At 43.2% G+C, this 14,230-nt stretch overlaps 1 protein-coding gene across 2 annotated transcripts in view; it reads left to right on the top strand.

Moving 5' to 3' along the window:
* Positions 1 to 14,230, top strand: part of OGDHL (oxoglutarate dehydrogenase L) — a 116,007-nt gene that overhangs the window by 60,791 nt on the left and 40,986 nt on the right. For both annotated transcript variants that reach the window (XM_084635419.1, XM_084635418.1), the window contains exons 12-15: positions 407 to 559; positions 2,172 to 2,274; positions 2,980 to 3,108; positions 8,038 to 8,188. In XM_084635419.1, the coding sequence (XP_084491545.1) occupies positions 407 to 559; positions 2,172 to 2,274; positions 2,980 to 3,108; positions 8,038 to 8,188 (536 nt within the window). The remainder of the gene's footprint in view (positions 1 to 406; positions 560 to 2,171; positions 2,275 to 2,979; positions 3,109 to 8,037; positions 8,189 to 14,230) is intronic.

Here is a 14,230-nt window from a genome sequence, read left to right as displayed (position 1 = left end):
CCCGGGGCTATTGTCTGGGGTCCCAGGCCACAGGGGCCCCCGTGAAACTCAGTTGTTCAGGCTTCAGTTCCAGGTGGTGCAGCTCAGGGCTTCAGGTGGTGATGCTCAAGGGCTTCACCCTGCTTGGTGGACCTCCCGAAACCTGTTTGCGGTCCCCCGGGGTCTGTGGACCCTCAGTTGAGAACCGCTGGCCTAGAGGACCCAACCAGAACCGGAGCCCCATTGTGCTAGATGCTGTACCCAAAATAAGAGTTAGCTCTTACCCCAAAGAGAATTATGTTGATTTTAATGTCTCTTTGAGCAAGAACTTTAATGCCTTAAGTTCATAAATCTCTAGAAAGCAGGAAATGTTAGAGAATAGTTTCATGTCGCTCGTTATTGACAGATATGAATCTTCCCTGTGTAGGTTTGTTACCGAAGGAGAGGCCACAATGAAATGGATGAACCCATGTTCACCCAGCCCTTGATGTACAAGCAGATTCACAAGCAGGTGCCAGTGTTGAAGAAGTATGCTGACAAACTGATTACAGATGGGACTGTAACACTGCAGGAGTTTGAGGTACAGTATTCAGCAGAGGTAGAAGGCCATTTGTGATGTTGTTTGCAGAAGGAAGTGACTGCATGCTGTTTCCTTAACTACTTTTTGCTTCACTACTTTGTTGCCTTCATTCTATTCCTTTTTCTGACTGTCTTTTGTTTTGTTTTACATAAAATAGAAAATAGTACTACTGGAGAAATGTGTGGCAGGAGATGAGCTTAAATTTCATTGCTTACCTCACATAAGGCTTAAAGATGGAAAAAAATGGAGGGTTGTCTCTAACTGGTGAAGCTGAGACACTTGTGTTGATCTGCTATGTACATAGCTACTATCAACCAAGAAGGACTGGAATGTTGTGTAATAATTAAAATAATACATGGTACCTAGAAAAACAGGTTCTCCTCAGTTCTTAGGCTGATACAGTGATAAGGTAGGGCTGTTAAGGCTGTTAATATTGGCTATGTCAGTGCTTCAGCAGCCTTTGAAAAATCGCAAATTAGTATGATTTAAAGAGCCTAAGTGGAGGGGAGATACATGGAATCAAACTCATCTCCCTGCCTTGGATCTGTGGGAACACCAATTCAGAGGTGTCTGAATATTCGTGATTATATCTACAGCATCTCTAATCATGGGAGCTTCTTGTTGGAGCATCTTATGTAATTGACAATTGTAGGCAATATGCTGATGTTTACTCAGAATAGGATAACAAACTCATTAGTTTTGTGCCTCAGTTGTATTGAACCTGTTGTGCTCAAAGTTCAAAGAGATAAGTCTGAACTACCATATAAAAATTAAATCTGCAGATTTTACTATATTGGTTATTCATATTAAACTGGCTAACTCTTTATATTGTACTTCTATACTTGTGAAAGTGGACGTAGCAGTAGCAGCACTGTAAAACAAGGCATTGCAAGGGGAGACTGTTCCAACTTTTTAGGAACATAGGATTCTAGATTGAACCAAAGATCACTAAGTCTGGTATCCTGCTTCAGGCAAGAACCGTGCCTAATAGTTAATGAGATGGCCCAGATCCACAAAGGTGTTTAGGCTTTTAACTTCCACTGAAATTAATGGAGGTTAGGAGCCAAAATACCTTTGTGGCTCTGAGCCATTCTGCCCACAGTACCCAAATAATGCACCTAGACAGTTATACAGCTAAGCTACATAGGGTGCGTGGGGAATTCCTTCCTGATCACTGTAGTGACACTGGAAGCCAGTTGGATAACCCTAATCTTCATATGTATGGCAACAAATTATGTGTTTTGTTCTGATGCTGACATGGAATACCACTTGCTATTCTAGTGTTGGATCTTTCATCTAGTGTTGGATCTTTCTAACATGCAGCAGAATCTGCCCAAAGAACCAAACAGCAGGGTGGTTTTGTTTTAAGAAACGGACAAATGTGTTTTAAGAGGTTTTGAGCTGAGCAAAACTCCAGTAGCTCCACTGAGATTAGTGGAATTACTCTGGGTTTACCCTGGCGTAACTAAGATAAAAACCTGGAATTTTGTGTGCTGTAATGTGGATGTTTTTATCGCTTTGGAATGGTATGCACTTTCTGTAAGCAGTATGTCAATTTTGGGGTTTTTTTTAATCTCTAACTCCTTTTATATGGAAACTTGTTGTTCTATAGGAAGAAATTGCAAAGTATGATAAAATCTGTGAAGAAGCTTATACTAGGTCTAAAGATAAGAAAATTCTACACATTAAGCACTGGCTTGATTCACCTTGGCCTGGTAAGTATCCTTCAAATACCCTAATGCCAGTGAGACTGGTTGGTGCCATTTGTGCTTTCCTTTTGAACCAAAATCCTGCCACCTTTATTGAACCCTTTGTTAGGCACCACATCCTTCTGAAGTGAAGGATTTTGTTCTTGGTTTGTATATGCTAGCAGAACGAAAGGATGCCAAAACTGTTTGGCAGAGGTGCAATTGTCAGTACAGCTTTAGCAATGGATGTGGCAAAAGCAAGACTTTATCACTTGGAAAACCGATTTTTTTCAGTCTCCTATTAACAGAGAAGTGATTTATCTGTAATGTTACCTGCCTTTATTGCTTCAGAGAGAAATTCCACCTCTGTGGACCTCTATTTTCAGGCCTTAAGCAGGTCTGAAATGGTGCATGTGTCTTGTGCTGACTAGCTCTCTGCACATGTTTTGAATTTCAGTCTCAATCAGAGAAAGTAAAACAGCAAATGAAAGAGCCATCTTGTGTGTGTGAGATCAAGAATTGTTCCGTATAGGGCCTGGAAATAATCTGTTCCCTAATTTAAAAGGTGTGGAAATGGCTCTTGGCTGTTGAAAACAGAAGGACATTTTAAGAGTGTTTCTTTTAACAGTAAAATTCTTATGTTTTTATTTTTATTGCAGATAGAGTAACTGTTCTCTTAATAATTAGAAGCCTCTGTTCATCCAGAATGCCTTATAAAATTTCTCCTTCCAGGGTTTTTTAATTTGGATGGAGAACCAAAGAGCATGACTTGTCCTCCAACAGGCATCCCAGAAGACATGCTGAACCACATTGGCAATGGAGCTAGCTCTGTGCCCCTCAAGGGTTTCAAAATACATGGAGGTCAGCTGGATTCTCTGCTATATCAGACATTGCTTTCTTTGTCCTTTCTTTGTTTGTTTCTACACATCAGTCGCAGGGTAGTTGCTCTTCTGAGGTACTTTGGTAAAGGGGAGGAAGGAGCTGGTGATCTGCCTTCACAATTCACATATGCCACCTTACTGACAGGTGGGAAGGTGACAGTGAACATACTACTGAACTATTCTCCATCAAGAATTTAATATTCTTTTATCATAGCACCTCTCTCCTAACCTTATTAAAGTAAATTCCTTTTCTCTGTGGTCTTATAATGTGGAGGGAAGTGAGAACATCTTTGTAACATGCAGCTGGCATGTTACAAAGAAGGTAAGACTGTAACTACCCAGACTAATCAAGGCATCTGTTCTTTTTCGGATGTGTAATTCATGGCATGTATGTCTTCGTTTGTGCAGATGGACACATGCTTGTATTCTTTAATACATAGTATGAAAAGATGTCTGTACTACAAGTACAAATCTAACTTGCTTCCTGAAATGGGAGTTCTAGGTCTGAGCATGTTTTTAAAATACTAAAGGCAGTTATGATTGTGGAGACCACTCCTTATGTTGCTTTCCTTGTGGGATAAATAATTTCCTCTCCATACAAGGACTCAGCTTAGTCTTTTAATGGTTTTGTTCAATATCTTAATTAATGATCTGGAGGATGGTGTGGATTGCACCCTCAGCAAGTTTGCAGATGACACTAAACTGGGAGGAGAGGTAGATATGCTGGTGGGTAGGGATAGGATACAGAGGGACCTAGACAAATTAGAGGTTTGGGCCAAAAGAAATCTGATGAGGTTCAACAAGGACAAGTGTAGAGTCCTGCAGTTAGGACTGAAGAATATAGCACATGCACCGCTATAGACTAGGGACTGAGTGGCTGGGCAGCAGTTCTGCAGAAAGGGACCTAGGGGTTACAGTGGATGAGAAGCTGGATATGCGTCAACAGTGTGTCCTTGTTGCCAAGAAGGCTAATGGCATTTTGGGCTGTATAAGTAGGGGCATTGCCAGCAGATCGAGGGACGTGATCATTCCCCTCTATTCAACATTGGTGAGGCCTCATCTGGAGTACTGTGTCCAGTTTTGGGCCCCACACTACAAGAAAGATGTGGAAAAATTGGAAAGAGTCCAGCGGAGGGCAACAAAAATGATTAGGGGGCTGGAGCACATGACTTATGAGGAGAGGCTGAGGGAACTGGGATTGTTTATTCAGCTGAAGAGAAGAATGAGGGGGGATTTGATAGCTGCTTTCAACTACCTGAAAGGGGGTTCCAAAGAGGATGGATCTAGACTGTTCTCAGTGGTAGCAGATGACAGAACAAGGAGTAATGGTCTCAAGTTGCGGCGGGGGAGGTTTAGGTTGTATATTAGGAAAAACTTTTTCACTAGGAGGGTGGGGAAGCACTGAAATGGGTTTCCTTGGGAGATGGTGGAATCTCCTTCCTTAGAGGTTTTTAAGGTCGGGCTTGACAAAGCCCTGGCTGGGGTAATTTAGTTGGGGATTAGTCCTGGTTTGAGCAGGGGGTTGGACTAGATGACCTCCTGAAGTGCCTTCCAACCTTGATATTCTATATTCTAGTCAAACAATACTGTTTGTTTCAAGAAATCATTTTCTAGTAAAACCACATGGCATATCTTTGTACTGTGCTTGGTGTGAGGAAGTTTGGTCAAACTTTCTTTCAGCTTGTCGGCAGACATGACACATGTAGTCCAGTGACTACATTAAGTCTTGCTACTGAGAGTCAAGTGCTTTCTGGAAAAAAAACAAACAAAACTTAACCCTTAGCATCAAGGGGCTTAATTCTGAACTAGTAACGCTACCATGATTAAAAGTTAAACATTAAATGATTAACTTTTAATCATGTTTAATGTTTAAACAATTAAAAATTAAAAGTTAGCTAAGTGGGAAGTGGTCTGCACTAGCATGCCAAGGTCTGAGCATAATTTCTTTCTCCCTGTGCTGGTGGAATCTGAAGGCACTAGAGAGGCAGTATGCTCAGCCTGTGGGGAAGAATGGAACCACCTGACACAATAACCCCCATTTACCTTGTCCATATCAGGTGAAGGACGGTCACCTGGGTGTGAGGGCTGTTCTTCAGCATAGGATCCTCCCTAGAGAATCTTCTTCCCCTCTGTAACCACTCTTCAAAAAATTAAATGTCAATATACATCCGGAAACCTCTCAATGTCAGCAGCTGCAATAGGACCTTCTGTGTGTACTTTTCCTTCAAGAGTATTAAACGTAGCAAGCAGTGGTAAGGGGATCCCTAATTATGTTAGCATGTTTATTGAACCAATTACTGTATTAACTTTAAAAATCTGGTGTGCATTTGTGGAAGAGGTACTGGATTGCTGTGACACTTTGATTAGTTTTAATATTACTGTAAGAATAATTTTAGGTGTGGATTGTACACATTCTAATTAAACATAGCTTTCTATTTCTCTGTGGAGTGGCATTCCTCTAAGGCTATCTGTATACTGTGACAGGTTTCCGAGTAGCAGCTGTGTTAATGTGTATTCGCAAAAAGAAAAGGAGTACTTGTGGCACCTTAGAGACTAACCAATTTATCTGAGCATAAGCTTTCGTGAGCTACAGCTCACTTCATCGGATGCATTCAGACCAGTGCATCCGGTGAAGTGAGCTGTAGCTCACGCAAGCTTATGCTCAAATAAATGTGTTAGTCTCTAAGGTGCCACAAGTACTCCTTTTCTTTTTGTGTATACTATGAGTGTTACTTCCCCTGCTCATATACTGAGCTTTTAGTCTGGATGTAGCCTTAGGCAGTAGTACTCTAACTCTGGTCTGCAGAACTCTTTCAGGTGGTTCAAAAGGCCACCAGAATAGATGGAGAAGGAAAGGGATTGGGGAGCTGGAATGGAAGGTGCTCTGTGAAGATGTGTTAGTGCTTTTTATCCAGAGCAAAAGCCACTGCTTAGATTGTCTGGCAGTACCTGTAGTCAATGGCCAGTCTGTGTTCTGCCTTGCACATATTGATAGAACTTTACTGTGCAAATCTCCAACTGGGGATCCAGGTTAAGGAATGAACCTCCCCCAAGTGCCCCATTATAGTGCACTAATCGTAAACCACCAGATGAGCTGTTTAAGATTTGAAGTAATTTTTGGTGACTGAATCTTGAGTTTATTGGTTAGGAGTGTTTTATGCGATTAAAATTCCTAAAACGACGTTATGGCAGTGCTTTCAATTAAACATCTTCAATGTTTGTGTTCAAGTGGCATTTAATTAGCATAAATAATTTGTCTAAGTCGAACTACAATTACCCATCAGGAGGAAGATTCTGATAGTACACTGTAGCAGTCAGTCCTCAAATACATTTTCAATAATCCTTTGCTATGTTTAACATACAGATTTCTTGTAAAATCCACATCAGTACAATTTGGGTCACTTGGTGAGAAGGCATGTTATATTTGTTTGTACTGCATCAATATTGTGCTTTACAGAGCGGTCTCAAGACAAGAACCCTCTGCAAAGAGATGACTGTGTAAAAAAACAATCAGTGTACTAATTAGAGACATGGGTTGGAAAGTTAGAAAGGTATGTATTTGAGTGGTGAAACAGAGCACCTGATTATCTGGAGAAGGGAACATTGTTTGTTAGGGAGGTTATTGGCATTTTGGAAAAGTATGATTTGAAGGAAGAGAGAGTTGCAAACTGCTTGACTGAGTGTGTAAAGGGGGTTTCAGGTGAATGGGGCTTCCTGGAGGACAACTTGGAGACGAGGACGTGGTGAAGGGAGTAGTTAGTTAGGTAACCTGGGCATGGACAAGGGTCAGTTGAAGAGAAATTAGAACAGAGTGGAAGCAGAAGCTAAATGTACATAACTTAGAAGATCAGGATGAGTGTTGAGAAGCTAGTGAAGGAATGTGAAATGGGGCTGGAAAAGGTTGGGTAAATGGAAAGTGTAGATGGATGTTTTGGACAGATTCAAAGCAGGCTAAAGAGGAAAGAATCAAGGGGCTGGAAGTGAGAAGGTTGTGGTGATTGAAATTAGATGTATCAAGGGCAAGGGTTTTTGCGGTAGGAATGGGGAGAAGCAGAGAGAAGGATTTTGGAGGTGTTGCAAAGGGGGCAAATGACAGGATTTAGTAACGGTATCAATATGGAGGCAGAAATAGAGAACAGAGTAAAATATGACACGCAGTTTGCGAGGCTTGTATTCTCACTATTTGATTTACACTGACATAAGGAGTTTTCGGTTTTGTTCTCTGTGAAAGTCAGTGAGGGTGCACCTTGTGCTTTATTTGTTTACTTACTTACTTAAAATTTCTGTGCAATTGTAAAGAATGAAGAAATTACAAGATCTTCCCTGTGGAAAACAGCTGGTGCATAAACCATATACTATCTGAAAATCCATATCTACTTCAAATTAAACAAAAGTCCATATTGAGACAGGTCTAGTAGTGTAAAATACAAAAACTGAACCAACCCCTGTCTGCTAATTTCAATCTTCTACAAAATAGAACCAAATCTATTTAAAAAATCCTTTTGTATTGCTGCACAATGATCTTCCTGGTAAACTCTGTATCTCACCTTATTTCCAATCACTAAACCGTGATATAAATAACTGTTGTAGTTTAATATTAATCAACTGTTGGTTCTGTCAGATATTGTCTAGCTATTTCTAGCCCTCTCTTCTTGATCTGTATCTTAAGCATGGTTGTGTGTTCTTGGATATACTAGGATCTGTGTGTGTTTGTTGTTTTTTTTAACTTGTGCTGCTGCTGGTTTGGATTTGCCAAGTACAGTGGGTCAGCATATAACTGTGGGAGTAACCATTCAAACTTGATACTCTTCCCTGGCTCAGCCTCTGCTTTCTGAGAGATGTGAATTTAATATGCATGTGAAACATTTATGAACTAGCCTCTTTAATTCCCAACTGTTACCCCATATAGGGCTTTCTCGGATCTTGAAAGGCCGATTGGAAATGACCAAGAACAGAGTGGTTGACTGGGCCTTGGGAGAATACATGGCTTTTGGATCTTTGCTAAAAGAAGGGATCCATGTCCGACTGAGTGGGCAGGATGTGGAAAGGGGCACTTTTAGGTGAGTACCAAGTTGGCTGCTGCCAAATACCAGTGGATGAAAAACTGCATGCAAATACAACTAGGGGTTCTCTTATGGATTATGATACTCTGGAAGGAATTATAGGCTTACAGTAACTAATTACATATGCATTTTGTGTGCTGTGTGTGTGTATCAATCAGGTGTCTGTATGTTTTATGTTTATATACTTAAAGATAACTTCCATAGGATGGAAGGATATAAAATTAGCAGCAAATGAATACTTGTTTTTATTAATGTTTAATAATTGTAATTGTTGTTTAACCTTTATATTGAGGTAGTGCCCAGAGGACTTGTTTAGATCTGGGGCTCCATTGAGCTAGGTGCTGTTAAACTTGTATGAGGAGACAGTCCTTTCCCTGAAGAGTTTAAATCAAAGACAAGTTATATACCAAGGGGGAGGGGAGGGGAATGGGTACAACTCAGTATATACAACTTTTATATATATTTGTATTTTTGTAACTAAAGACATGTCAGCTATCCTCGCACACCCCCACCACCAAATTAACCATCAGTAACTGGCTAATTTCTTATAGCTGTTACAGCAGAGGTAAGAAGTAAAGTGGGGTTTGACTGTGGAGAACTTGCTGGCTGTGGTGGTGGAGGGTGTTTGTGCATTTAGGACATTTGTGGAAGAAGGCACTGATAATTGTAGGGAAAACTGACAAACAGAGGAGGCTGCGATTTGGGATTTGGTGGAGGGAGAGAGGCCAGGAGAATGGAAATGTAGATTGGGGGAGTACTTGACATGATTTTAGTTGCTCTCCCCAAGGACATAAAAGGCAGAGCAGGCTCAACCATCCTTCAATTCCTTCTTACTGCCTATGGCAGCATGACAGAACCCCTGTGGTGTCCACTCTCTCCCATACTGTGCTAGTGTTGGTCAGAACTATAGTTATGTAGTTTGGCAAGTATGTGGTTTATATAGTTAGTCACCCATTAGCAAAAATATATATACAATAGGCTGTCAAGCGATTAAAAAAATAATCATGGTTAATCACACTGTTTAAACAACCATAGAATACCATTTATTTAAATATTTTTGGATGTTTTTTACATTTTCAAATATGTTGATTTCAATTACAACACAGAACACAAAGAGTACAGTGCTCACTTTGTTTATTTTTGATTACATATATTTGCTATAAAAACAAAAGAAATAGTAGTTTTCAATTCATCTCATACAAGTACAGTAATACAATCTCTTTGTCATGAAAGTTGAACTCACAAATGTAGAATTATGTACAAAAAATAACTGCATTCAAAAATAAAACAATGTAAAACTTTATAGAGTCTACAAGTCCACTCAGTCCTACTTCTTGTTCAGTCAGTCACTGAGACAAACAAGTTAGTTTACATTTGCAGGAGACCATGCTGCCCACTTCTTGCTTACAATGTCACCTGAAAGTGAGAACAGGTGTTCACATGGCACTGTTGTAGCCTGCATCACAAGATATTTATGTGCCTGTTGTGTTACAGATTCATACGCCCCTTCAACCACCATTCCAAAGGACATGCGTCTATGCTAATGTGGGGTTCCGCTCTCCAAAGCAGTGCGGACCAACACACATTCACATTTATTATGTGAGTCAGAAGCCACCAGCAGAAGACTGATTTTTCTTTTTTGGTGGTTCGGGTTTTGTAGTTTCCGCATCAGAGTATTGCTCTTTTAAGACTTCTGAAAGCATGCTCCACACTTTGTCTCTCTCAGATTTTGGAAGTCACTTCAGATTCTTAAGCCTGGGTCGAGTGCTGCAGCTATCTTTAGAAATCTCACGTTGGTACCTTTGTGTTTTGTCAAATCTGCAATGACAGTGTTCTTAAAACAAACATGTGCTGGGTCATCATCCAAGACTAATATAATGTGAAATATATGGCAGAATGCGGGTAAAACAGAGCAGGAGACTTACTATCCTTCCGCAAGGAGTCCAGTCACAAATTTAATTAACGCATTGTTTTTTTAACGAGCGTCATCAGCATGGAAGCATGTCCTCTGGAATGGTGGCCGACACATGAAGAGGCATACGATGTTTAGCATAACTGGCATGTAAATGCCTTGCAATGCCAGCTATAAAAGTGCCATGCGCATGCCTGTTCTCACTTTCAGGTGACATTGTAAATAAGAAGTGGGCAGCATTATCTCCCAGAAATGTAAGCAAACTTTTCTGTCTTAAGGCACATCTACGCTGGCAAAGTTACAGCGTCAGCAGTTACAGCGCTGCTCAGAGAGCTCAGAAGGAAAACCGCTGTTGTGTGTTCACATGGACAGCTGCTTGCGCAATAGCGTGTTCATACTTGCGGCACTTGCAGCGCTATTTGGAGCGGTGCAGTCTAGGCAGCTGTCCCATAGAGCACCTCTTTCTCTTTTGCCGCTAAGACTTGTGGGAAGGTGGAGAGGGTCGCGGGGCATCCTGGGTCCAATACCCCATGATGCATTGCTTCGCATCCAAGCAAACCCTGTGCTTCCGTCCACATTTGGCGCCATCTTTCAACAATTTGTGTACTGCGCGCCCTGTCTTTCCGGCTGCAGGAATGGATCGTGAACTGCTGACCAGTATGCTGCTCACTCTGACCAACACGTCACGAGTGGCATTGGAGTTATTCCTTAAACTACAAAGTCAAGAGGAGTGCGACATTTATCTCACCACGCATAGTAGCCACGACACGAGATTGCTTGTGGCATTCACGGAGGTGCTGACCACGGAGGAACACTGCTTTTGGACTCGGGAAACAAGCACTGAGTGGTGGGATCACATCGTGATGAATGTCTGGGTTGACGAGCAATGGCTGCAGAATTTTCGAGTGAGGAAAGCCACATTCCTGGGACAGTGTGATGAGCTTGTTCAAGTCGTGCGATGCAAGGACATGAGAATGAGAGCTGCTCTGTCATTGGAGAAGCACGTGGTGATTGCATTGTGGAAGCTGACTACTTCAGCCTGCTACCGGTCGGTCGCTTAACCAGTTGGGACTGGGAAAGTCGACCGTTGGACTCATGCTGATGGAAGTGTGCAGGACCATTAATTGCATCCTGCTCCAAAAGACCGTGACTCTGGGCAACGTGTGTGAGACTGTGGATGGCTTTGCACAAATGGGCTTCCCTAACTGCGGAGGGGTGATAGATGGCATGCACATTCCAATTCTGGTACCAGACCACCTAGCGATCAAGTACATTAATCACAAGGGGTATTTCTCAATGGTTCTCCAGGCACTTGTGGATCGTTTCACAGACATTAACGCAGGCTGGTCCGGAAAGGAGCATGATGCGTGCATCTTTCGGAACACTGGTCTGTTCAAGAAGCTGCAAGCAGGGACTTTCTTCCCATACCAGAAGATCTCCGTAGGGGAAGTTGAAATGCCCAATGTGATCCTGGGAGAGCCCGCCTATCCCTTAATGCCATGACTTATGAAGCCGTACACGGGGCAACTTGACAGCAGCAAGGAGCAGTTCAACAACAGGCTGAGCAAGTGCAGAATGACTGAGTATGCATTTGGCTGTTCAAAAGCCTGCTGGTGATGCCTGCATGGCAAGCTGGACATGGCCGATGACGATATTTCTATGCTTATAGCCGCGTGCTGTATTCTCCATAATATTTGTGAAGGGAAGGGTGAAAGCTTCACTCAGGGCTGGACTGCAGAGGCTCAGTGCCTGGAGGCTGAGTTTGAACAGCCAGAGACCAGGGCTATTAGAGGGGCACAGTGTGGGGCCATAAGGATCAGTTGCAATTTGGGGCTGAAAGCCACTAATATTTGTTGCTATACTTGGGATTTTAGTGCTTTTAATGCTAGGAGGTGATTGGTGCACGTGATGCAAGAAGGGACCTTAACATAATTGTATGTTGCTTTGCAGTGCTCTTTTTGCTTTCACTTAATAGAATAAAGATTGTTTGTTTTCAAACCAACACAATTCTTTTATTAAAAGACGACAACTGGAGGAGAGAGTCAAACAACAAAAATACATCAGCAGGGAGGAGAATGGGGAAAGAGAGAGTCTCCAGAGGACGAGTGGTCCCAGGACAGCTACAGAATTGTGTATGTCCAGGAGTCATACCCAACCTTCTCCTTTGGAGTACAATGCAGCGGGTGCTGTACGTCAGCAGGGCCAAACTGCAGAGGGATGGGTGTTGAGTGCAATGGGTAATAGGAGTCCACGCTGCTGGACTGCGAGGAGGGAGGAGTGGAATGCTGTGGGTAGAGAGTGGAGCCAGGAGGTTGATAACAGTGGGGTGGCAGTGTGTATGGGGCACATGGGAAAGAGTTTTGTGACAGCAGCTGCAGGGGAGGGTGGGTGTGGAGCTGCTTGGTTTGAAGAGCCAGTGTTGCCTTGAGCGTGTCAACTTGGCGCTCCATAACATTTAAGAACCGCTCCACTTCTTTCTGGTGTGCCGCGTTCTCCTTTCGTTCCCTCTTCTTGCTGTCCCGCCTTTCCTTCAATTCCTGTTTCTCAGCAGCAGAGTGCATCATAACCTCATGGAGAAAGTCCTCCTCAGTTCTTCGTGGCCAGTTGCTAATTCTGCGCAGCCATTCTGCTGCCGATAAGGGAGGCTGGCCTCCCAAGGTCATCTCTGTGAAGTTTAAATGCAACATTTTACAGAAGCGATATTGTTTGCAACACAGACAACACTAGTTCAGTGCTTTAAAACACAGCCTGTACTCTCACACCTGTCACTAACTGGCTCACCCCAGGCAAGCACACATGAGCCACAAGACCTCCTCTCCTGTTTGCACTTCACCAAGATCCGACTGCTGTGGTTGGCTAGGCTCCTCCAGGGTAGAAAAGAGCTCCTGGGCATGCATCTCTGACCTCCGAGTCATCCTCTGCCTCTGGGTCCCACTCCCTCTATTTGTCCATGATTTCCTCCTCCTGGCTTGGTCTACTCTCGACTGGCACGTGAGCCAATGAAATAGCCACAGGGGCCTTTGCAGTGGAGGTGATCGCCACCGAGTATTGTGTCCAGCTCTTTGTAGAACCGGCAGCTCGTGGGCGCAGCACCGGAGTGGTAGTTTGCCTCCCATGCCTTGTGGTAGGCATTCGCAGCTCCTTCACTTTTACCCTACACTGCAATGTGTCCTGGTCATGGCCCCTTTCTGTCATGCATAGTGAAATCTGTCTGTAGGTATCATAATTCCCATGGCAGGAGCGCAGCTGGGACTGCACAGCTTCCTCTCCCCAAATGCAGATGAGGTCCAGCAGCTCAGCATTGCTCCAAGCGGGGGATCGCTGGGTGCGTGAACCAGGCATGGCCACCTGGAAAGATGCGCTGAGACCACTGCACGCGTCACCGAGCAAACAGGAATGGGACTTTCAAATTTGCAAAGGAATCTACGGGGTGGGGATGACCGTTTGTCACCTGAGGGCAGGGCAGTGGAGTTCAAACTGAAGACCATAATTTTTCCTTAGATAAGCTTCAGTTAGGCTAGCTCCTCTTCCCTCATGCAGGGATACTAGCTAAATCTAGTATATATAAATCTAGTGGCAGAGGCTAAATCTCCAGGATTTGAGACTTGTCCCTCACATGATGCTTATATGTCTATTAACAATGGGCATTCCTGATGCCCTCCACTGCGAGGGAAAAGGACGTATCCTGGAGTGGTGTTCAGTATGTCACTTTTTCTTCAAACATAGTGGCTGCTGCTCAAGAGGGATCAAGACAGCAGAGACCTCCAAAGACCATACCAAGAGAGAAGGACCCAACAAAATTGGATGTCTCGGGCCACAAAGTGTATTCATCTGCTAGCCTCCATATGAAGGTGGTTAAATATTCTCTCCAAATATACGGGGTTAAGTTGTCCTCCGAAGGAGTACCAGGATTAAGTCTATCACGGTGGAGGGACAGTTGACTGCCTAAACTTCATTACAGGCTGTGCTGGACATGTCTGACACTGGTGTGCACTATGGCCACTGCATTAGCCATGAGGAGGTCAACATGGCTTCAGTCCTCAAGGATGCCCAGGGAGGTCCAAGCCACTATCAAGGCCCTCCAATTTGAGGGCAACGAACTATTTAACATTATACAGATGATGCCC

This window comes from Lepidochelys olivacea (assembly GCF_965140295.1).
Source record: "Lepidochelys olivacea isolate rLepOli2 genome assembly, chromosome: 7".
NCBI lineage: Eukaryota > Metazoa > Chordata > Testudines > Cheloniidae > Lepidochelys > Lepidochelys olivacea.
The sequence above is the reverse complement of the archived record's forward strand: the minus strand, read 5'-3'. Positions and strand labels throughout refer to the sequence as shown.